Raw genomic sequence first — 24757 nt, forward strand, 5'->3', positions numbered from 1 at the left:
ACTATTCTTCGTTTGTTGTGTTATTTATTATGTAAACTTATTGCACATACTTACCATTTGGGTATGGAGTTTCACAGAGAGTTAAAAAGTCAACCACAGGGTGATCCATTTCAAGCACTGTAATTGCTTTTCCATGCATGATTGTCAGACCTGGCCTTCGCCAAGGTTTATCATAAGAAAGTCCACCAGAAAAAATGATAAAAGGATCACTATATTAAAAAAAAATATTAATAATTATAGTTCACACTTTTTCATTGACTCTGAAATAGCAATTTTTGCAAGTTGAGATGAAGAGATTATATCCAAATTGTAATTAAAAGTAATAATCTTTCTACCGTAAGTGATCTTTCTAAAACTCATGAGATTATCAAATTTCTTTCTTATAACTGTGATGTTTAAAGTAGTCATTTGTGCAGCTTTCACTGTTTCCTTAGCTTCAGCCAACCAAAACAGTAACCTCAGTTGCTTGTCCAATCCAGAAGTAATGGCAAATGCTGAAGGAGGTGGGCTCTCTTATGGTACAGATGATCATTACTGTATATACTGAACTCCTGCATCACAAATGCATTGCTCACTTGCTGAAGGCAAGAAAGTTCCTTTAAATAGTACCTCTCTCTCCCCACTGATATCAAAAATATACGGCTTATTCAATAAACAAAGGATGAATAAATTACACCTGATTGCAATGTGTGAAGTCAGTCTCTATATCCTTCACTGAAACACTTAAAAGGAACCAAAACCATTTTTCTGGTCTCTGTTTTTCTTATAGATCCTGTACAGGTATACGCAGAAACTGTCACATTGATTAACAGTGCTGTACATGTTCACAGTTGAGAGAGGCAGAAAAGTGAGCCTCATCGCATAAGTGGCCTCATTTCAACAGGTACAAGGCCCTGTCTCAGGATTATAGCTGCCTCCTTAGTGTGATCAAGAAGAGTACGTACCTGTTTTTACAGGTCTTGTATTCTGTTTTAAGAATGGGCTTACAAGATTCAACTTTTTTCCCATCTCGCTGAATCTTACCTGTAAAGGAATTGTTTAGAAACGACCCATTTATTTTCCCATAATGCCAGTAGAAAGAGTTGCTATGGCTGTTCTGAGCAATAACAAACAATTACAAGACTAAAACAATCATGTTTCTAGGGACCTCCGTGGATTGGAGATGACCTCAGGGATACAACAAAGAACAATATCCCAATGCACTTCATGAGCTCATCTGGGGCTATGGCATCAAAAAGGACTGAAACACTAAGGTGATTCAGATGCAGCCTAATGGCTAAGCAATAAATTAGTATTAGTAATAAATAGCCTTTGCTGAATAAGGCAGTGTTAGGCAGCTGGCAAAGAGAGCAAGCTTGCTCCTAAAAGCACATCTCAGGCAGTGGTAACAATTCATTTTTCTAGACAACCTTTTCTTTCTGAAGAATTTCTCATCTTTAGTCTTTAGTCTCATAATATTCATGATATTTCATGCAGGATTGGCTCTAGACATTTTGGCAGTCTAGGCAAAATCTTATCCCAGTTCTCCTTAAAATTTGGCTCATCTTCCTATTCAGTGAGGAATTTCAAAAAAGGATGCCCTCTTGTTTCTTTCGTTCTTTGAGTTTTGGAGGGTATCCTTAGGAAAAAAAAAATTTCTCAGACATTTTCACCTTATTTACACAGTAAGTAATTGTATCAGTATCCATTGTCATCATATGGCAACAATTCAGAACTATGGGGACATTTTTCTCAACTGGATAGACAAGAGGTAAATTAGTCCACACATTAAAAGATTGCCCTTTTCTGGTTTGCCCATCCACCAAGCTGATCTCTGGCTAATCCAGATAACCTTAGCCCTAAGGCACATTACCCTTAACTGAGATTTGTCCCTAGTATAGATCTTGTCTTCTATTAGCTTTTGACTTCTGGAGAAAAAGAGAATAGTGAGTCCCCTGCCACATTATTCACAACAATAGGCTAGATTATGGAAAGCAGTTCCAATTAAAAAATCATGAAAGCTGTGATAAATAGATCCCAGACTCAAATGCTACAATTCTATCTTGAAATTAGCAAGGTCCATTGCTCAGTCAGGGCCAACACAAAAGTGCATTGCTTAGGTCAGAACTTGAATGTTTTAATTGTAACTTAAGTATACCAGCAACAATGGATGTATTTTACCATGAGGAATGATTATCTGGAAAGGCCGGCTGGGACTTTTTAGATTCCATAGAGTTAAACTGCCATCAGAATGACTGCACATAAATTGCTTCCCTTCATGATGCCATCCAATCGAGTGAATAGCCTAAACAAAAAAATAAATCGCAAAGAGAACCTTGAGCTCCCAGAAATAATGATATCCTCTTTTCTTTATTGTTGAGAATACATATAATGGCCATGCCTATTGAGACCACCTCTAGAGAAATCAAATTTATGTAGAATGAATTCACCAAAGTTTAACACCAGGAACATGAAAAGTGATAAATGCTCAGGGTCTACCTAATTAACTTACTAAGCCCTCTTGAAGAGCAAGAATACATGAGGAAATGGGTAGGAAAAAACAAGAGAAGCTTCTTAAAAACTTCATTCTTTTGGGTTTCTAATTAAATGTGAATACTTTCACCATCCTCCTTCACTTCCTTCTGCTAATGTGATACTCTGGTTTTATGTGGGGAAATCAGGGAACAATGGCTTTAAGTAACAGGAAGTTACTAAAAGTCTGGAAGAAAAAATCTAATAGTAAGACCAATTTGATAAAGGAAACAATTTCTCCTTCACTGTTCAAGAATAGAATAGAATAGAATAGAATAGAATAGAATAGAATAGAATAGAATAGAATAGAATAGAATAGAATAGAATAGGTCTGTCATCTGCACCTCTATAACTGTCTGGTTTGGTTCTGCAATCCAACAAGACAGACACAGACTTCAGAGGATAATTAGAACTGCAGAAAAAACAATTGCTACCAACCTGCCTTCCACTGAGGACCTGCATACTGCAAGAGTCAAAAAGAGGGCTGTGAAACTATTTACAGACCCCTCACATCCTGGACATAAACTGTTTCAACTCCTACCCCCAAAACAACGCTATAGAGCACTGCACACCAGAACAACTAGACACAAAGACAGTTTTTTCCCAAACGCCATCACTCTGCAAAACAAATAATTCCCTCAACACTGTCAAATTATTTACTAAATCTGCACTACTATTAATCTTCTCATCACTCCCATCACCCACCTCCTTCCACTTATGACTATATGACTGTAATTTTGTTGCTTGTATCCTTACAATTTATATTGATATTGTTTCCTGATTGCTTATTTGTATCCTATGACTATCGTTAAGTGTTGTACCTTATGATTCTTGACAAACGTATATTTTCTTTTATGTACACTGAGAGCATATGCACCAAGACAAATTCCTTGTGTGTCCAATCACACTTGGCCAATAAAAAATTCTATTCTATTCTATTCTATTCTATTCTATTCTATTCTATTCTATTCTATTCTATTCTATTCTATTCTAAAAGAAATTTTAGAGGCCAGTTCTTTGCATAACTGTTCAATAAAGATTTAGTTCTATTCTGCCAAGTGCAGAGAGCAGGGCAGCAGATTTGGTATTTGTGATTAAGGTTAAAGCTTAAAAATCTTTTCAATCACTCAGTAAATCATCATGCAACAAACAAATCATGGAATCATACAGTTGGAAGAGATCTAAGCGGTCAAGTCCAGTCCACTAAACACTAATATGATTCACTACCCTATCCCTACTAGATGACTATCCAGTTGATTGAAAGCCTCCAGTGAAGAAGCCAGTTCATGTGGTAATCTTTTCCATTAACGAACGGCTCTTACTGCGCGCATGAAGACCAGCTGGCTGGTGCGCTGAAACCCGGAAGAACACTGGGCGATGGCTCATGTGCCCAGAGAGATGGCTCTGTGTGCCACTTCCGGCATGAGTGCCATAGGTTTGCCGTCACGGTTCTAGGTAAATCTACTTCAGATTCAAGAAGATTTTCACAATACTGTATACTGTATCTTAATGTGTGTGTGTGTGTGTGTGTTTTCTTTTCTTTTCGTAGGTCTTTATGTGTATTTCTCTTTAGCCAGGTTCTTCCTACGTAAACCAAGATTTTTCTGCAGCCCTAGTTCAGTGAAATCCCAATCCACAATCCCAAAAGGCTAAAAACTGGTGGATTGGGATTTCACTGAACTAGGGCTGCAGAAAAATCTTGGTTTACGTAGGAAGAACCTGGTTAGAAAATAAGACCCTGTCTTTTATTTTTTGAACCCGGAAATAAGGACTTGGCCTTATTATCAGGGGGTCTTATTATTTTGGAGGTGCAGGAGGTGGTGAGCATAGCCACCTCATGGCTGCTGCTGTGGCAGCGCAACACAGCTGCTCATCAGCTGTTCGTTGGGGCAACCAAAGGTGGGAAACTCCCGGCGTACTTGGCACTCGCCCACTTCCCATTCATCCATTTATCCATCCCCCTCACCTGCAAATTCCCACCCCGCTCCCGCCTCTCCACCAGTGACCCCCGGCAGCCCCAGACGCCCAAAGCCTGTGCCCGCCCAGCTCCCTTTTCCATAGCACCTGGCTCTTTATTGAGGAGGGTGGCATGTGGGGCAGGGGAGAAGCAAGACACGTCTCTTCTCTCCCCCACTCGCGGGGGCTGGGAAAATGCAAGAAGCATGTCTTACCTGCCTTGCAGCTCCATCGCATGTCTCGCCATTGTCTGCAGGCAAACACGTTGTAGGGTAAAAAAAAAACTTCTCGAGAGTTCAATCAAACTCCTCGAACTCACAAGGTTTTTTTTTTCTTTCTTATCGTCATATTACTGTATATAATAAGAGGACCTGGTTTCACACATTAATAAACATTAGCTCTAAAGTATGCCTTCTGCCTATTTAAAATCTGAGATAATGTTAAATAAATATTTATTCAATATCTCATTCTTCTTTCAAAGAGCACAGAGCTTAGACATGTGATTATCCAATTTTCTTCTTGAGAACGCGGCTATGACTAGGTTGGAAGCAAATGCCTTGTAGGAACTGACTCTCCTAAAGTAACATGGCAATGTGGTTTTAATAAATTGAATAGAGGAATATAGCAAGTATAACCCAATTATGGCTGATCTTGATTATCTCATATACATCTGAACTTTGCACTTTTATTTCTTTTTTGCTGCCATCCATTCATATGCATCATGTCTGAGGCAAATGGAAGACATTAATTAATCATTGTATATATTTTAGAAACCAGAAAACTGTACATACTTTGTGCTTTAAAAAAAAAAAATCAGAAATAGCTTACCTCATCGTAATATGCTCTTAAATCTGCTCTTTTTGATCTCAAATCCCATAATACTATGGTCCCATTTTCATAACCTATTAATAACTGGGGAAGAGGGTGGGGAAAGAAAACACAATCAAATTATCAAATTAATATGTGTTAAGAATATTTATTATAAAGTACATGCAGCTAAATGTAACATATGCAATAATATGTCAGGGAATTGCATAGCCAGTGTCCAAATGGAGTCAGAGATGCTGACATCACCCAGTTTTATATAAATAAATATATCTACAGTAAACAAGATATGCAAACAGAAGCATCGTCAGGTAAATCAATAGAATAGATAGTACCTCCTTCAACAGTACCTGTGAGAGGAATTCTAGTAGAGCACCACTTAAATATGAGCCAGCAATGTGCTGCAGCTGCCAAAAGCCAATGCAATCCTAGGTTGCATCAACAGAGGGACAACATCAAGATCATGAGAAGTGATAGCATTACTCTATACTGCACTAGTAAGGCCATACTCAGAATACTGTGTCCAGTTCTGGTTACCACAATACAAAAAAGATGCTGAGACCCTAGAAAATATGCAGAGAAAAGCAACGAAGATGATAAGAAGACTGGAGGCTAAAGCATATGATCGGCTAAAGGAGTTCGGTATGTTTAGCCTAACAAAGAGCAGGCTTAGGAGTGACATGATAGCTGTCTACCAATACTTGAAGGTTGTCACAGGAAAGAGGGGTCGATTTATTCCCCAAAGCAACCATACCTTAGGTTGCCCCTCATATTCCCTAACATTTTCCCTGTCCTGAATCCACTTGCCACTCCATTTCCCACCAGCTTTATTGCCTGGCTGTCTTCCAGATTTCCTTCTATTCCTCCCCTCCAACGCTGCCTTTCTCTCCCATCCTTATCTAGGTCTTCTTTCACTTTGCTTTCCATTTCCTCCCTCTGTGTTCTTAAATGCTTAGTCACTTCTCCTTCACTGCATCTCTGCCTTTCTGCTTGGCTGCTCCTCTTTTGCATCACCCTGGCTGCTTGGCACTCTTTCCTCATCCTCTACCTGATTCTTCCCAGCACATTCTGTCTCTTCAACTTCCTGCAATTCTCATCCAAGCTTTTCTAGACAGCTCACCACTATTCTCCAGCTTCCCTGTGCTGAATTCCCTCTTCCTTTTCTGCTGAAATACTGAAACTTCTCCAGGAGAGGGGGATAATCTGTTTCTTTAGCAAAGCCTTCTCTGCTAATTAGAACAAACTCTGCATCTCCCCTACTTCTGTAACAGATGGAAGAAGCACATTTGTCATTGGTAGAGAAGATAATGAAATGATCTTACTGATGTATTAATGGGCAAAAACTAATGTTTTTTATAATGCTATTATAATTACTAAATATAACAAAAATGTATTAAAATGAATAAGAATAATGCATAAAAAATAAAGCAATGTGATATTAAAATAATTAACAGAATAAAAGTGGTGCCACCCTTTGGGATGTGGGTTTTCCCATACCCCAGCAAGTCTATACCTTCCACCCAGATCCCATGACAAAAATAGGATTCTGTAGTGAATATACATGTATGTATGTATGTTCTAATGGCTTTTAGCACACCATTCCAAAATTTAACACACCATCAGATTACAGTCCTCTTAAAATTATTCTAAGTGTAAAAATAAATTTAAAAAGAAGGGAACTGTCTTTCCTCCCCTAACTAACTTAGTGCAGCTGAACGAGTCACTGAACAGTGAAAAGTTCAAAGAGGCATGTTAATTCGAGGTGTTCAGCTTTGGGTTTCTCACAGACAATTTTCTATATGGATAATTTTCTTATATTATATATCCATATTCTTGCAGGTTCACTTCTAGTGTTTCTCTACTTGTGTTCCAGGCAACATTTCGTCTTTTCCATGTCTTTGGATTGGTGAATTGGGAATGATTGTGTCAAGACCCAGAGACTGGAGAGGCAACTGAGACAAGTGCTGGCAGATTTTTGGGAAACTCCCCACATACTCTCCAAGGCTTCTTGGGAGCCCTCAGATAATCAAAATAGCTTTTCCAGTCTCAACTGGATTAGGAAGTGATCTGGATGAATTTCTTGTCTGGCAAATGAGGCCTATCCAGAATCTACTCTGAGATGAAACTCAGGATATTCAGGAACAACTTGCTTCTAGGTCATGAAATTGTACCTCTTCTCTGTAAAGGAATGGAATGGAATGTGTGCGTATGGGATGAGGACTATGCACTTAGTATTAGAAAGGGTTCATACTTAAAAAATAATTACTGAGGATATTAATGGAAACCATAAAAAAACATCTTATAATATCCTCAAGACTGGTCTCCAAATATTACTTTGCCTTGTGGTTAAAGCCCATCTTTATAATTTAACTGCAAAGAAGCTCTCATATTATGTAATTTTACAATTATAATTTGAAGAATAAAAATTTGTAGACAGAAAAATCATGAGATCCACAGATGTATTTTTTAAAACTATATTTCAGCCACGTAAGAAATGACACTCCATATTCATAAACATTGTAGCTTTCAGTTCTTCTGAAAGTTTGCTAGATGTCTTTTTCTTTGAAGTCTATTACATCTTTTAAAAAGCCCACCCAAATGGGTTCACAATTAAAGGAACCATCCTCATAATACATTTTCAATCAAGGTGGTCATCTGGTGAATATCATTTGATGACTGAAAATTTCTAGAAATTAGCTAGGCAGCAGTCTCTGTCCGCTGACCTGTGTTTACTCTCAGGAATCAATCTAACTAGCCACCTGCATAAGGAGTATAAAAGTCAATCTATCTAAGAGAAGGTATTTCAAAATGAAGCCTAGAAGGCAATGGCAAAGCTTCCCAGAATCTGTGATTGGGAAGGCATATACATCCTGTAATAGCACACAACTTTTTAGTGGTATGAAGTATTCAGATCTAAATTGGCAAGGATGCTTCAAAACTTTCAAAGCTTCTCATTCTTTCAGTTTGGTATCCATCATGAAAATGATGTAGTCTGGTTCTTGGTTTGATAAGTCTTTGATAGGGAGTATTCTGGTCCACCATTTTAGCTAAGCTTTAGAAAGGATTGTGAATACAGGATATTGATTAGACGAAACATCCATTTGCAAATCCAGGAGATACCCAGATTTTTCTCAAGTTTAGAATTTGAATATGATCTAAATATGAAGAGATACTTAATTATTGCCAGTTTTCAAATGCTTTTATGGATACTTTGTATGGAGAATTCAAGGTATCTTTAATGATTGAATGGCTTAGCTGAATACATGGTTTTTAGTAGGTGGTAATGGAGCAGTTTCTGGTGTGGCCTGGGACTCCTGGTGCCATCTTGGCTTGCTAAGTTTAGGCATTCAGCTGGTGGAAAAGATAGGCAAAAAAGAAGCCTGTTTTGTTTGAAAGATCAGTTAGTTGACTTTTTTCATGGTAATTTTCTCATTAACTTCTACTGCTACAGAATTCAGGGATTCACTTATCTACTTAAGTATATCTACTTAAACAAATAGTTTTCTTTCAGATGTTTTGCCTTTTCTTTTCATTAGTTATGAAGCTGAAACAAGTTATTTTTACTAGTTATGGAGCTAAAGATTTATCTACCGAGAAAGACAGAGATGCAGAGTTCTGGTTTTCCTTCTTTAATTGGACTCTTGGAGTCTCTCCAGGTAGCCCAGAGGCCAGTTTACTTTTCCCTGGAAGACCATTGGAGACTGTCTTTCTGACTTTGGAGAGGCAGCATCTCTGATCTGACTGACATTTTGCTCTTAAGGGGAAGTGGAATAATAATTTAAATCAATATTTATATTGAATCATATTATAATATTTTATTCATCAATTAAACAGCATTGCATCAAGCAAAACAAAATAAACTGATTGAAAATACATATTTTTCAATATATAGTGAACCAACAGCCTATTTACAAAATATTAATATATACATTGCACAGTTCAGAAGTATTTACTGTATTTGTATGTTCAGGTCAGTAAAATTTCTGTTTACTAAAAAGTTGTTTAACCTTACCCAAAAGGAGTATACATTATTTTTTCCCCATAATATTGTATTGTCCATAGCATTACATACTTTTTATCAGTGGTGAAATCCAAATTTTTTTACTACCGGTTCTGTGGGCTTGGCTTGTTGGGCGTGGCTTGTTGGGCGTGGCAAGGGAAGGATACTGCAAAATCTCCATTCCCACCCCACTCTGGGGCCAGCCGGAGGTGGCATTTGCTGGTTCTCCGAACTACTCAAAATTTCTGCTACTGGTTCTCCGGAACCTGTCAGAACCTGCTGGATTTCACCCCTGCTTTTTATGGATGTTTGTGTGTTTAAGTTGTCCAATTAACTGTAGCAAAAGGGCAAAAACTGCTAAAACAAAAATAGTGAGAAATACTTGTGTTCTTCTTACTCACTTTCCCTTCATCTCTTGGGCTATCGCTTAGATGCACAACAGGCCCAGGGTGAGTCTTCGTTGATCTGCAAATCAAAACTGAGACTATAAAAAGCAAGTACAATTTATTTTTGTTTTGTAACCCAAGCAGATAATTTTAGAGGAAGTCAACTAAGAAGCCATGGTGACTATTACATAATGAAACTGAATATGATCCTACTTTCAGTGAGAAAATAGGAAATATGCTCATTAAAATTATTAGAGAGTAGGAAAAGAGAAACAGGATCCAGGAAGAGAGTAGAGGTCTTTGAATATCTTTTTCAGTCTACTTGATGAGGAACTAATGAATGCTCCACTAATATGACTTTTTAATGAATTCTATACGCATTTAATTTTCATACTTAATTAAGCTTGCTAAACAGAATGATGTGTAGTACTTTGTTAAATACCTTGCTAAAGACACAATCTACAGAATTCCAAGTCTATTAAGGAAACTAGCGAATAAAAAATGGATAGAGTTAGCATATTTTTGCTCACAGAACATATTTTAATGATCAGCTTTGGAATTGTCCTAGGTACTAATATTAAAGATTTTCTATCAATTTTAAACTTTTGTTCTTTACAACTGCCTGATGTAGAGGACTGAACCAAAATAGGAATTATGTGAAACTAAATTCTCATATATTCATTGGTGTTTGCATAGGATTGTACTGTTGAAACAGCCATACTTATGAATATTTCAATTATATAAATGCTTTAAAAAATTAACTGATGCCCAAAAGAATCCTACAACTACAATAAATGTTTTATAAAATAATGATATTTTTAAGTTAGGAGAAAAGACTTCTTTAACAAGCTAGGAATAGGGCTGATTCAGAGATATGCACAATATATTCCCAAGCGATTTAACTTTAAAAAATTCACATACTTAAACAGTTCACATAGGCCAAAAATGACTGTGGCTGTGGATTAAGGGAGTTAGAGTAAAAAACAGCTGAAGGATGCCAAATTATAAAAGGCTGCTCTAAGCAAAAGTAAACCTAGAAAGAAGAGGGATTCCAATAAAGCAATTATCCAGGAATGAGCAACCAAAATCTTTCATCTCAAGTCTGTATGATACTCATGCTCCTGCAGCATCCATCAATAACCCTTTGAGGTGAGTTCAGCTGAGAGAGAGTGATTGGCCCAAAGGCAGCACTAGAACTCAGAGTCTCCTAGTTCCAAGCCTGGTTCCTCAACCATTAGGCCAAACAGGCTAGCTGGCATGCCTCTGCTTGATGAATTTGATGCAAGACAAATGGTTGCAATTCTATCTGCTATTTTTTTCTGTTTAACTTCATCACTCCCCCCCCCACCACCATTTCAAATTACACCTTTTCCATCAGAACCACTTTGTGGCACTTGCACAGAGCTCAACAGGATTGGGCTCTAAGCATTATTACTAAAAGGGTAGACAACCCAGTGCTGAAAGCAGAGCAAGTCTTTTTCTGTGACCTTTGGAAAATGGCTTGTCTTGTACACATATATAATGTAATGGGTTGTATGTTATTAAGTTATATACATGTGAATCTAAATTATATAGAATTATAATGTGCACTGTATTTAACCTTGGGATACTATTCTTTTTTATCCAACCTTTTTTATATATCACTCAAGGCAAGAAGCGTACCTAATGCTCCTGCCCCTCTATTTTCCCCACAACCACCACCCTGCGAGGTGAGTTGTGCTGAGAAAGGGGGACTGGGCATGACTCAGCAGTTTCATGCCTAGAAGAGGTCTCAAATTCATTGTCTCTTGATTTCTGGGCCAGCACCTTAATATCTGCACCACACTAGCTCTCAAGCCAAACTCGATTTTTAAACCAAATCAAACCAAACTTATGGTTCTCACTAATCAATTTCAAAATAATTAAACAAAATACCTTAGTTGCAAATACACAGTATTTATAGAGATAGCTAACTGTAAGATGCTGACATGGAAACTGAACTATGCAACACATTGAGATGTTTATTCTGCACCTGCCACATTGGCATACACGAATGTCAGGAAGACTTCACATGGTCGTCTTCTTCATATGTGGGTTTTGGCTTAATTTGAATGTGTGTAAAATTTTAACCATTTATCACAAATCCGATTGAACTAGCTAGATAACCATTCTCTATGAGGGCAAACATGGCTGGCTGAGGAATTCTGGGAATACGATATGAAGTCCACATATCGTAAAGATACGTAAAGGTTGAAAAACACTGTCCTAGATATTGAACTGAAAGCCTGCTCAGAGTGTACAAAGGCAGAAAATAAATCTGCTTTAGAGAACAGCATGGATTTTTAGATCTAATGATAAAACATGAAGGCCCAAACCAAAGTGGGCCAGGCTGGTCTAAAGCCTGCCTGTTCAGCTGTTCAGATATTCTCTCCCTCTAGCCTGGCAGCAGCTTTTACCACAGAATTTTGTTGTGGAATTTCTATCCTTCTTGAAAATAGGATAATAAGAGCTAGTTTCCTCTCTTTAGGTATACAAAGTAATCTATCAATATAAGTAAAGAGTGAATCCAACAATTATTGCTCAGAATCAATTCAGGAGGGATTAAATCTCCTCCTAGGGGCTTTTGAAATGTCTGTTGCCTAATTAGTTTGTATTTTTCTGAAACTGACTGGTAGCTAATGAGATATCTGGGGTAATGCAAAATTTTTCCACAGACTGCTCTGAGAAATGGTTCTCCTAGATACTTGCAGGCTACAGGAGCCTAGGAAGATGCTGCAAATCTCTAGCAACATGGCTTGCTCTTTAGCTCTTGCTGTTACAATTAATTGTTCCCAAGCAGCTTGAACAGCACGCTTTGCTTTGACTGCTTATAAGGATGATAATGCCTCCTCTGGATGGTTAGCTTTAAATTGTGGGGGGTGGGGGTAGGTCCTATAAATGACATTGTGCTTGGTTTCTCTTCCTTTATTTTCCTGCACACAAGTAATCCTGGTCAGACTAATCCTTTAAACTATGCTGGTTAACATGTTGTTGCTTAATGCAAAAAAAAAAAAAAAAGAGTTACACTCTCCTGGCTTTAGCTGAATCTGTCTCTTATATTGCATTTTTTTGGCCAGCTAAATCTTTCACAAATCAAAATACTCTTCAGTAACAAACTTTTAGCAAATGGACAGAATTCAAATGTTGAGTCCAGGATGTTGCTCACATTTGTTGACTATCTTATATCAGACAGTCTGATTTCTCTATCTGTGAATATCCCTGTCTGCTGAATATTTTATTTTATTAATTCCATATTTTAATGGAAGCTGCTCACAGACTCAATAACAAGCAACTATAAATCAGCTGGTTTAAAAGTTCCCAGGAGAAGGCATATAATTCATAGTGCTTATTTTGGACCCAGACCAAAAAGTAATTTCTCTGGACTATCTAACAGGCTCCTTAAAACTAACTCCTATCCACTAACAGCTCCATTTTAAGAGAGAGATTTATTTTTGCATGTAAAAAGCTCCTGAAAAATTGCATTAGGGCTAGGAGAAATAAATGTAAGACTATGGGAATCAAATTTGAAGCTCATGTCTATAAGTGCACTTGATAAGCTACATCCCTTATATTTTAAATTTAAGAGCAGGAAATGCATAACAACAGGGAGTGGGCTGAACCTTTGATGGATATGTGTGGGCTGCTCTATGTCACACTGTTTTTTTCTCTGAGACAAATACATGCAAGTCTGAACAGATGCTACTGAAGATAGAACTGTGTGGGGTAATTGCCTGAGTTCTCTCCAGAAATCTCCTTCAAATAATCTGGTCTTGAAATAATTGAATAATTAACACTAACTTCTTTTAGAAGACCCACACATTTGATCCCATACTTATGTGGAAGACAATCCTACAATTATAATCTGTGCCTCTCACAGAATGAAGTTGAAAAGTGTTAAACAACTTTTCACTTGATGGCTATTTCTGCTCTGGGAAGTCATAACAAGGGCTCAAGTGTGATACAAACAGGGTCTTCTTTTGAGAATAGAACTCTTCCAATGTTTTTTAATGAGCTGGAAAGATTAACCGAATTCTCATCAAATCTGAAGGAGATAGGAAATTGGATAGGCAAGCTAATCATGTAAAATTTCCTTCACAAACCCATCAGCTTAAAAGTCACCCTAGGCCTAGGCTGTCCTCTCAAAGAGGGCAGAGCAAAGGGCATTCAGGAATGTTAGGGGATGAAACTGGAGTCTTAAGAATCTGAAAGGCTTAAGGACCTCTTTGGGCTATTTTTTTTTAAATGAGGCTTTTACACTGGGGGATCTGGGAACAACAAAAGGGACAGACCACATGTAGCCCCCAAATAGCACTTTTGCACCTCAGTTCTAGGAGATTGGAATGCCATTGAGAATAATCTTCATAGGTTAGTGAAAATAATAAAATGAAATTTAATAGAGATAAATGCAAAGGTTTTCATAGAAGAAAAATAAAGACTGAAAGCACCAATTACCACACCAAACAAGAAGAGAACCTCCTGCGCACGAAATCCAACCATGCCTTCTATAATTTTGTAAACAACAAACTTAAAGATTCAAGATCCATCCCACCCCTAAAAGGACCTAATAGTAAAGAATGCAATGATGAAGCAGTTAAAGCAAACCTCTTCAACACATTCTTCGGCTCAGTCTTTGTAAACAGCAATGGCTCATGCCCAACATTCCCTAGTCATATCACAAATAACTACAACGATCTAACACAAATAGATTTCACAGAAGATAACGTTGAAAAGGCATTACGCAGACTAAAACCATCTCTATTTATCGGACCTGATGGACTATGTGCATACTTTTTAAAAAAGCTTTTCACTACTATAGCAGGACCTCTAAGCATAATCCTTAAAAAATCCTTCAGGACCAGCTCCCTACCCAAACTATGTTCACTAGCCACGGTCATCCCTATCTTCAAAAAGGAAGACCCCAGCGTACTTGAAAATTACAGACCAATCTCTTTATGCTGCATCACCTGCAAAGTCATGGAATCAATCATTAATCATTCCATTACCCTCCACCTAGAAACAAACAACCTACTCTCTAATAAACAATTTGGTTTCAGAAAAAAATTATCCTGTTATCTACAACTTCTACACTGCAAGAACATATGGACTACAAATCTCGATCAGGGCAAAGCAATAGACACAATTTACATAGACTTCTGTAAAGCCTTTGATTCAGTGGTACATGACAAACTACTTCTAAAGCTAAAATCCTATGGCATCTCTGGACCCCTAGATAATTGGATAGCTGCGTTCCTGTCAAACAGATAACAAGACAGAGCCTGTAGTACAGTGGACTGAAGCACTGTTATTAACATCTGCTGCTTGCAATTACTGCAAGTTCGAATCTCACCAGGCTCAAGGTTGACTCAGCCTTCCATCCTTTCAAAGATAGGTGAAATGAGGACCCAGATTGTGGGGGCAATAAGCTGACTATGTATAAATATACAAAAGTATGAAGGCTATTGCTTATTGCTTAATTGCTTAATGCATTGTAAGCCGCCCTGAATCTCCGGAGAAGGGCGGCATATAAATTAAAGCAAAAACAAAAAAAAACAAGTGGTAAAAATGGGGAGCGCTCTATCAAATCCTGCACCTGTTAATAGCAGTGTTCCCCAAGGCAGTGTTCTAGGACCAACACTCTTCATACTATACATAAATGACCTTTGCAATCATATTAAAAGCAATTGCGTTCTCTTTGCCGATGATGTAAAAATATTTAACACCACAGACAATGCTGCTGCCCTTCAAAAAGAACTTGACTTTGTGTTGGAATGCTCAAACAATTGGCAACTCCAAATCTCAACCAACAAATGCTCTGCCTTACACATTGGCAAAAAGAACCAGAACACAAAATACAAACTGAATGGACACAACCTTGTAGATGACCCTCACTCTGTCAAGGACCTTGGAGTACTCATATCTAATGATCTAAGTGCCAAAGCCCACTGTAACAACATCACTAAAAAGGCATTAAAAGTTGTAAACCTAATCTTGCGTAGCTTCTTCTCCGGAAATATCACACTACTAACCAGAGCATACAAAACATTTGCTAGACCAATTCTCGAGTACAGCTCATCTGTCTGGAACCCGCACTACATATCGGACATTAATACAATTGAACGTGTGCAGAAATATTTCACAAGAAGAGTCCTCCACTCCTCTGCTTGCAACAAAATACCTTATGCCACCAGACCTGAAATTCTGGGCTTAGAAAACTTAGAACTACACCGCCTTTGGTATGACTTAAGCATAGCTCATAAAATTATCTGCTACAATATCCTACCTGTCAATGACTACTTCAACTTCAATCACAACAATACACGAGCACACAATAGATACAAACTTAAAGTGAACCGCTCCAAACTCGATTGCAGAAAATATGACTTCAGCAACAGAGTGGTCAATGCCTGGAATACACTACCTGACTCTGTGGTTTCATCCCCAACCCCCCCAAATTTTAACCTAAGACTGTCTACTGTTGATCTCACCCCATTCCTAAGAGGTCTTGTAAGGGACGTGCATAAGAGCACCAGCGTACCTACCGTCCCTGTCCTAATGTTTCCTCTATTTGTATCTATTTTATGTATCCAATCCATCTTTATACTTATTATCTAATACGTTCTTGACAAATAAATAAATTTAAAAAATCATTAAAGCAAGTGGAAATTGTTCCAGTCTAGTAATGGATCACAAGTTGAAATACTGTATAAATTAGTAGAGCAGTATGTTTCCTAAATAGGTGAATGTAATTTTGGGATCGTTCAGTAGAAGTAAACTTTCTAAATCATTGGAAGGAATAATTCCATTATATTTGGCATTGGTCATATCCCACTCAAGTACTGTACTTAATTCTGCACATTAAAAAAAAGATTCAGATGGATTAAGTGGAAAAATGCAACAAGGGATTGCAGATTAAGTCCTATGAATATAATTTGAGAACAGGATTTATGTAGTCTTCAGAACTATTGTCTTAGAAAAATAATAATATTCTTTCAGTACCTGAGGGGCAAAGAAGGTGAAGGGTTGTTTTATAGGAAGAATTGGTTACAGATGAGCGATTAGGATGCAAAAAACCCCCCACCCCTCTTCAGAAAAACCAAGAAAAACAGAGAGGGGGGAAATGATTGCAGGAATGCAGAGCAAGTAAAACAGCTTGGAACACAAATGTAAGCATAGTAGATAGTAGATAAAGAAACAGAGCCAAATAAGGAAAAAAACTAACATTTGGAGGTCATAGTAGTGGAAAAGCAACAGAAGCAACAGAAAGAAATATAGTGGAGATCAGGATGCATTGTGGGCTGCACCTGACCCTCTGCTGGATTATGTTCAACTTGGAAGCCAAACTTTTAATATTGCAGGTAAACAGTCTTTTCAACTTGAGAGCCATATCTTATGCCAGACAGCTACTATTCCCAGTACCCTCTCTACAGCTTGATGGACTGGTTAGCAGAGCTCCATGCTTATCATTATCAGTGATCTTGTAGTTCATCAGAGAAAATTATCTCACTAGTGACTTACTCACTACATCTGGCATCTAATCATGCTCCAAAGCAGCAGTGAGTCATATGGACCCACCTCTCACATATTAAATTTCCAGACATTTTAAGTTCTCCTAAAATCTGCTTCCTAAATGTGTTCTGCAGATTAAGATCTTTATGTAGCTCAAGGGGTCATGGACAAGTAGGCTTTGTGATATCAAAAATCATGAATGTAACTTGCAAGGTTCTAAGGAAAGAAAGATAGTGGAACAAAAAGCATTTGGTAGGCAACTTCTGTCTTCTCACTTTGCAGCAGCAAGATTGGGACTGGGTTGTAGTACTTTGCTTTCAGGAGAATACATTGCTACAATGCAAAAAGTCAAATACTGTAGTAAAAATCAGGTTGAGAATTATTAAAAACAACACCACAGCATTTTATGGTGTAGATTAGAGGATTTGATTTTCATTTTACAGAATAGCAATAAAATGAAAAATTAGTGAACAATTCAAAACTCACAGTTCTATTGCCTTGTTCCACATGATAACATATCCAGAAAGTATGAAGGATTCAATATTTACAATATGTGTATTCCCCTTCTCTGTTCCAACATAGAGCCACTTGCTTTGGAAAGGTAGATGACAGAAGGTAATCCTGTGTTAGGAGAAAAGACAATCACATTATATAAACCAATCAGTTTTTATTACAATCACAGACCAACAGTACAAATAAAAGCATTAGAAACAATAATAATGAAAAATAAAAATAAAAATTTGACAAAATAATATATTATGATTCGTGGTGAATTATTAGTGGGCAGTTAGAGTCCACCTAATTTTGCATACAGTATAACAAAATTTGGCCACATTCAGAGAAACTACTTTGTACTGATCCAATAACAGTAGTTGTACATAAAAGAGATCAGTATTTCTCGGATATTTTATTAGTTGAGGTATTATAAAGTGAGTCTATAAGCAGTGGTAAAATCCAAATTTTTTTACTACCGGTTCTGTGGGAGTGGTTTGGTGGGCATGGTGTGGCTTGGTGGGCGTGGCAGGGGAAGGATACTGCAAAATCTCCATTCCCATCCCACTCTGGGGCAGCCAGAGGTGATATTTGCTGGTTCTCCAAACTACTCAAAATTTCCGTTACCGGTTCTCCAGAACCTGTCAGAACTTGCTGGATTTCACCCCTGTCTATAAGTCCTTATAGAAGATGCAGTATAAAGTTGTGAGCTTTAGTTTCATTGGCTCCTTGTCCACAGGGGCACAATCTCAGCTCATATTTTTTTGTATCAGCTTTGGGAAGTGTATTGCAGGGTGCTAAGGTTAATACCCTTCAAATTTTTGGGACAGTTATTTGATATAGGTATCTCACTACTTTAAAAAGGGAAATTGACTGCACAAAAAACTTTCTTATGAAGAGTAGCCCTATTTTGTTGGTTTTCCAGGTCTTTAATATGTTGTTTAAGTGCACTAAGTGCACATCATATCCCATCATCAAAAATACTTCCCTGGAGAAACCAAGATACTGGAGTTTTTACGTGATGGTCCTGAACCATACTGATTCAAAACTATCTCCTCTAAGGAGAGAACTCAAGCCTGTAGGGGAAAAGAGTAGTTTTAATCAATGTGCTAAATTGTAAGACCATGCACCAGGTTTGACTTTAGATAGTTCTGCCTCCCACCGTAGTGCTACATTTGGGACACTACCTGAAATATGGCTCTTATTAGGAATTTGGATGCACCTTTTCCAGAGGAGATAAAGAAGAGTAAGGTCTCAGCTGAGCATCACAATTACATTATATATATGTAGTTAAAAACAACATATTGCATTTCTCATCTCAGATCATATGAAATAGTGGTTGTTAAACTGTTAGTGTAGGAAAAACAGGTCATAGTTTTGAATTAAAGTCTATTCCTAAGGAGTGAACAAATATCAGCCTAAATTATTAGTGAAGGTTTTGAATCTTCATTGTCAGCAAACTATTCATGATCATTCATGCATCAGTGCCTTTTGGACTAAAAGACCCCAATACAGAATAAGGACACCATTATGTAAAAAAAGATTCTACTCTCAGTGTAACTCCAATGTGATTCCACTATCATTCCCAGTCACAAAATGAACATAACAACAACTGGGTTGTCTTGTAGCTGAGCTAATTTAATTGCTCAACATCTGGTATGATTTGTGCAGCATCTGCATATATAATCCAGACATATTGGCAAGAGCTCAAAATAGCCTTCTCTGAACACCACATATATCAGTGATTGCTATTTGTACATTGGTAAAATTGAACAAAAAGGGTGGAAACGCCTCTCTTTTGGAATAAGAACATATAGCAGTGACAACACATTTTACCTCATATCTAGTGTGTGTGTCTTTGTGTTTGTAATAAATGAAAGTTAAGATTCTCAGGACCATGCTTCTCTAGAACATCAACAAACATTCATCCCTTCTTCATTTTTTTTCCTTATTGGGAAGATTTGGCATTCTGAGAGTGACTTTTCATCCACATCTACCTTTTTTCTTTAGCTTCTTTCACCTTGCAATATTTTGGCCCCTGAGTGTAATTAATATGAAGGAGGTAGGAGTATCTGTCCATTACTTTCCTAGACCAGACATGAAAGACCAGAGCTAAACCAAAATATTGGGCTGACAAGCTATAAAATACCCAGTCTAGATATATTTGCACCAATATCACAAGTGTGTCTTATTTCAGGTCACTGCTGTTTTTTCATGAAATACAGAAGTTTTCGGTACAACAGGGATCCTTTTACCATAATACAAGGGAGGACATTGACATTGAGGGATTCATAGCACTCTGCTTCAGTGCTAAGACACATTCCCAAAGAAGTAGGGAGCCTCATGACCTCTTCAGGGGAAAAGATAAACTTGCTGGCTCTCTTCATATCACATGCATGTTTGCATATGGCTCCTGGTCAATCACTGAAATCAAATGCTCTTCACTTCCTACAATCTACCTCTGCTCTCCTGGATCTTCAAGAGAAGATGCAACATTTCAGAAAACTGGAAGGTACCACTTTATCCTGCTGTGAGGTTGTCATACATTTATTTAATTTTCTCATCCCGTTAACCTAATCAGCACTGGCACATTCCAGGTCCACATTTGTGATGGATATATATACACTGTAGCCTTATGGTACTCTTCTGTGCTAATGCCAGTTTCACATTAATACAGTGCAAGAAAAATCTGACCAGTCCAAGACAATGCTGGCAAGGGATATTTTAGTCCAAGCTACAGGTTATTCCAGCACTCCATTAGGTAATCTCCCTGTAGCCTCCACATTTTCTGTTCCAGAAAAGCTCTTGCCAATGGCTTTATTTTCTGTGCATACATGTATTAGATTAAATTAAATTAGATTAAATTTATATATCTAAAGAGAAAGCAACAAAATGCACAATAACCAGCTCTAAAGTCAGAGCTAAAGAAGCTTCTTGGATGAGATGCAAAATGTCTTCAAGGAAAAAACAAAGTCCAGTTTCCTTTGGAAAAAAGTATTTTTGAGACAACCATGACATAGATGACTGAGAAGCTCCATAGACAACCATCTTTAAAACGAAATTTCATTTCTTGCATTTCCCCCCCCCTAAGCTTTTCCTCAAGAATGTCTTTTGTAGAGTGGGTATAATACTTGCTTGACATGCAGCATAGGTCTTGTCATGCCCCTGTCAGAGCCTGAATCTGCGGGGAAGATGAGCTGGAACCTGAGCCAACAGAGATTGAGGGGGCAGCTTCGTTGTCTTCGGAAGAAAATGGAATGGCCAGGGACTTTCAGGATTAGGACAGCTTGTAGGCAGGGAGGAACAGGGGCAGGATGACATGAGAGACAGAGCTCAGGTGAGGAGCAAGGACCACCGACTCCTGATCCAAGAGCTTGGAGAGTGGAGACAAGGCGTGAACAGCGCAGACTGAGCAGACTGCTCGAGAGAAGAGTGCCCCGCCCATCTTCACAAAGCACACCTGGGGAATGAGACTTAAGGAGATGCTGTGGGGAGGGGCATTTGTCAGGAACAAACGCTGAGTTCCTGAAGTGTTGAGTGCCGACGTTTGAACTTTCCAAGAGTCCTTGCATTCCTTCTGGCATTCTGGACTAATTAACTGGATCTTTTGCTTCTTGAACTCCTTGATTTGCCCTGTTGGATTTATTGCTGTGCAGCCCTGGTGTACACAGCACTAGGCTGGACTAATTTGTCACTGCGTTATTTTATTTACCAGCTGAGCTCATTATTTCTGGACTATCAGACTCTCCGTAGCTTTGCCAACTTCTTATCAGTAAGCTACGTGTTTCCGTATCCACCCACATTCCTTCACTTGCTCTTCACACACTCTTTCCTTTGTTCTCTTGCCAGAGGTCCGGCTCAGATAGCCGGCAAGAATTACTTTCAAAAATGTAACAATTAACTTTTCTTAGTTAGTGAGGTGTTTTATTTTCTTTATAACAAATAAATGAGTTTTATTAGAAACCTTCCTTCGCGTTTCTTTTCAGATTATTGCAACTTGGAATAAGCCACAATACATCTCCTCTAAACCAGGGTAATTAGTCCCAGAGCCAAACATGGGATTAATAAATGCCCTGACATTCTGGTAGCAGAGGATGGTTTGATTTATGGCTTTTTCCTTGTTTTGTTACTTCTGATAAGAGCGCATAGGCAATTAGTTTTTAGCTACTGAGGTACGCTAATTATATTGCTAAGATGCCGAAACAGAAAAAAAAAGGCAAAATGAAACTAAGACCACTCTTCGTAAATGATTTGATTGATCTTTCCAACGAAGAGGTGGCAGACAGGAGATTTTCAGATTTCCAGCCCCTTACTACAGCCACACGCCTGGAACAAGAAAAAGCCGTGGGAACAGAAATGGAGACAGATAAGACAGAAGCTGTTTTTGAAGATGATGATTTACGACTGAGGTCAGTAACATTTTCTTCTGATCTTCCAAGCTCCGAAAAAGTCTTCCCAGAACCTTCTGAATTTGTAACGCTCGATGCAAGGCCAAAGCACACTACCGAGCAAAATTCCTCCCACACAGAGAGAGAAACAATTCATTACTCTTCTCAAAGCCCTGAGCTCACCCAGCGTGAGATGGCTATGAAAGCCTATCGTGACCGTATAAAACTCTATGAACAGCAGCTATCCCAGGCAAAAATGGCTATATCTATGCTTGAGCAAGATATGGGAGATAACTTAAATTTTTCAAAAAGCGCCATATTGTCTTCTTGCTCAGAGCCAAAGACACTCCCCCTGGTGGATCCTGTGTCAGGCCAATTAAGACAGACGGCACTGCATACGTCACATGAAAGTCTCCCTGATCAAGTTACACATGTCTTACATAACCACTCCTACTCTAAAGCATACAATGCCCCGTATGCAAAGCTGCCCGAAGCTAAAGGTGCAGCACCATCTGCTGGCAAAAGCAATTTACTACAGGAAGCTGAAATGCCACAAGTGTTTCCACAGGCCCAAACTCAAACACCCCCTGGCGGTGTTGGTGTCCTTTTAGATGGAACACAATTAAACTTTATGCAGCAAAGGCAAATGACTGCATCTCTAGCAGGTCATGCCAATATTGCAGCTCAAGCACAAATGGCAACTGGAATACAGCAGATTCCAGTGCATCAGCCACAGCAGCTACAAATGCCTGCATATGTGCCCCAGCCACAAGTGCAAATAGGGCCACCTCCTGGCCCACCTCCAATGGCACAACCAAGACCATTTTTAGGTCCACAACAGGCACAGCAAATACCACAGGCATTTCTGCCAGCACAGCCAGCATACCAAGTGCAGGCTCCTTACCAGGCATTTTCTGTCTCTCCACTAACTGGTGAGTCAAAACTAAAAATGTCAGGACACAATTACAAAGCCTGGGTCAGTGAGATTACACTATTGCTTCTTAGAGAAGGCAGTCACTGTATGGTATTTAACCCACCTGCTCAACCATGGGACTTTGCAATAAGAGATTTAGAGATAAGGGCTCGCACAACGTTATTGATGTCCATGGATACTGAACTGCAGGTCACTTTTCCACCAAATACAACAGCCCGACAAATTTGGGCTGAATTGGAAAATTGCTACAGGCCTATCTCAATTGAATCTTCATGTCTACTCATGTCTGAACTCCACGGTTCGAGATTGAAACCTGGTGAACAAATTGGAGGACATTTGACCAAACTGAAAGGTCTGAGAACAGAATTGAGAGAAAGAGGCCATAACATTGAAGATATTCAAATGATCAGCATCATTATTAACTCTTTGAATTATGAATGGAAAGATGCTGTTACAAAAATTAACCAAGTCCCAATTGCTCAACGCACAGTGGACAATGTCTGTAGACTTTTAATTGAAGAAGAGGCATTCATGTTGGCCACGCCACATTTGAGAGGACCACCCGCATCAAGAGCTCCAGCTAGACGCCCCTTCCGAGGAAGGACCTACGCTCCAAGGATGCCAAGATGCTACACCTGCAATCATGTGGGACATGCCACCCGGGATTGTCCCCAACGAGTTCCAGCTCCCGTCACATACCAGCCCAGAGGAACAGATTCCAGAGGCAGAGGCGGTAGACAAGGTCGTTGTGGTCCCCGGCGTGATCCACAAACTCCACTCGCCACATTGGCTTTAACCAATGATCCACAACCTCAACCAGAGTATGACAGACGACTCCTGTGGACTTTGGACAGTGGTGCAGCATTGCATGTTACCTACAGAAAGGAACTTTTCACAGAGATGCACGAGCCTGAACCAGAACTACGTGAACTTTACTCTTTTTCAAATCATCCTTGTCAGATCAAAGGAAAAGGAACTGTTTATGTTGAAGAGCTTGATGCATTCATTCCTGATGTTTATTACATACCAACAGCAACCAGTAATTTGCTTAGTCAGTGTCACTTGTCTAGAATGTTAAAGTTCCAAGTTCACCACCTTGAAAAAGCAAGTTACATAGTTAAAGATGGAGATATTGTTGCTGAAACCATATTAATTGGTGGTGTTTATTACTTAAAGCCAAAGCCTAAAACACAAACACAGGCAAGTATGCAAACTCCAAAAAGGGAATGCACAGGCCCAGAGAGAGATGCTCCAGTGAGAGATCCTGTTGCTATTCCTAAGGCTCCTAAAGCCAACAAAAAGAGAATTGGTAAACAGGTTGCTCAGAGCAAGCCTGAGGTTCCGCATAAAAATGTTAATGTTGAGAATTCACTAACAGGTAAACCTTTGCATTCCAGGTGTATCCACAAATGGCATAGAAGATTGGGGCATGCCAGTTTCCGTGTTCTTAGGAAGATGCCGGAGTTCGCAAAAGGTTTGGCTCTAAAGGGGTGTAAGGTGTTTTTGGATTGTGCTGTATGCAAGAAGGCCAAATCCAAAGCAGCAGCCATTCCCAAACGCGCTACACGCCTGTCAACACGCATTTTTGATTTGGTTCACATTGACATAGTTGGTCCTTTCCCGCCATCATTTGGTGGTAGAAAATATTTTCTAACAATTGTTGATAATTACTCTAGATATGGATATGTATATCCTATGAAAGAAAAATCAGAGACTTTTCAGATCTTTAAAGACTTTGCAA

The 24757-nt window shown here is 38.7% G+C and overlaps 1 protein-coding gene across 4 annotated transcripts in view; it reads right to left on the minus strand.

Moving 5' to 3' along the window:
* The window catches only part of STXBP5L (syntaxin binding protein 5L), an 84067-nt gene that overhangs the window by 41156 nt on the left and 18154 nt on the right, over positions 1 to 24757 (minus strand). For all 4 annotated transcript variants that reach the window (XR_015732762.1, XR_004590156.3, XM_034411125.3 and 1 more), the window contains exons 5-10: positions 17689 to 17823; positions 9694 to 9757; positions 5296 to 5379; positions 2161 to 2284; positions 945 to 1023; positions 55 to 209 (exon numbers count right to left, since the gene is read on the minus strand). Coding sequence is in view for 2 of the 4 variants with exons in the window: in XM_034411125.3 (XP_034267016.1) it covers positions 55 to 209; positions 945 to 1023; positions 2161 to 2284; positions 5296 to 5379; positions 9694 to 9757; positions 17689 to 17823 (641 nt within the window). In the remaining 2 variants the exon portion in view is untranslated. The remainder of the gene's footprint in view (positions 1 to 54; positions 210 to 944; positions 1024 to 2160; positions 2285 to 5295; positions 5380 to 9693; positions 9758 to 17688; positions 17824 to 24757) is intronic.

The sequence above is a fragment of the Pantherophis guttatus genome, chromosome 2, assembly GCF_059756535.1.
Source record: "Pantherophis guttatus breed Tessera chromosome 2, ASM5975653v1, whole genome shotgun sequence".
Taxonomy (NCBI): domain Eukaryota; kingdom Metazoa; phylum Chordata; class Lepidosauria; order Squamata; family Colubridae; genus Pantherophis; species Pantherophis guttatus.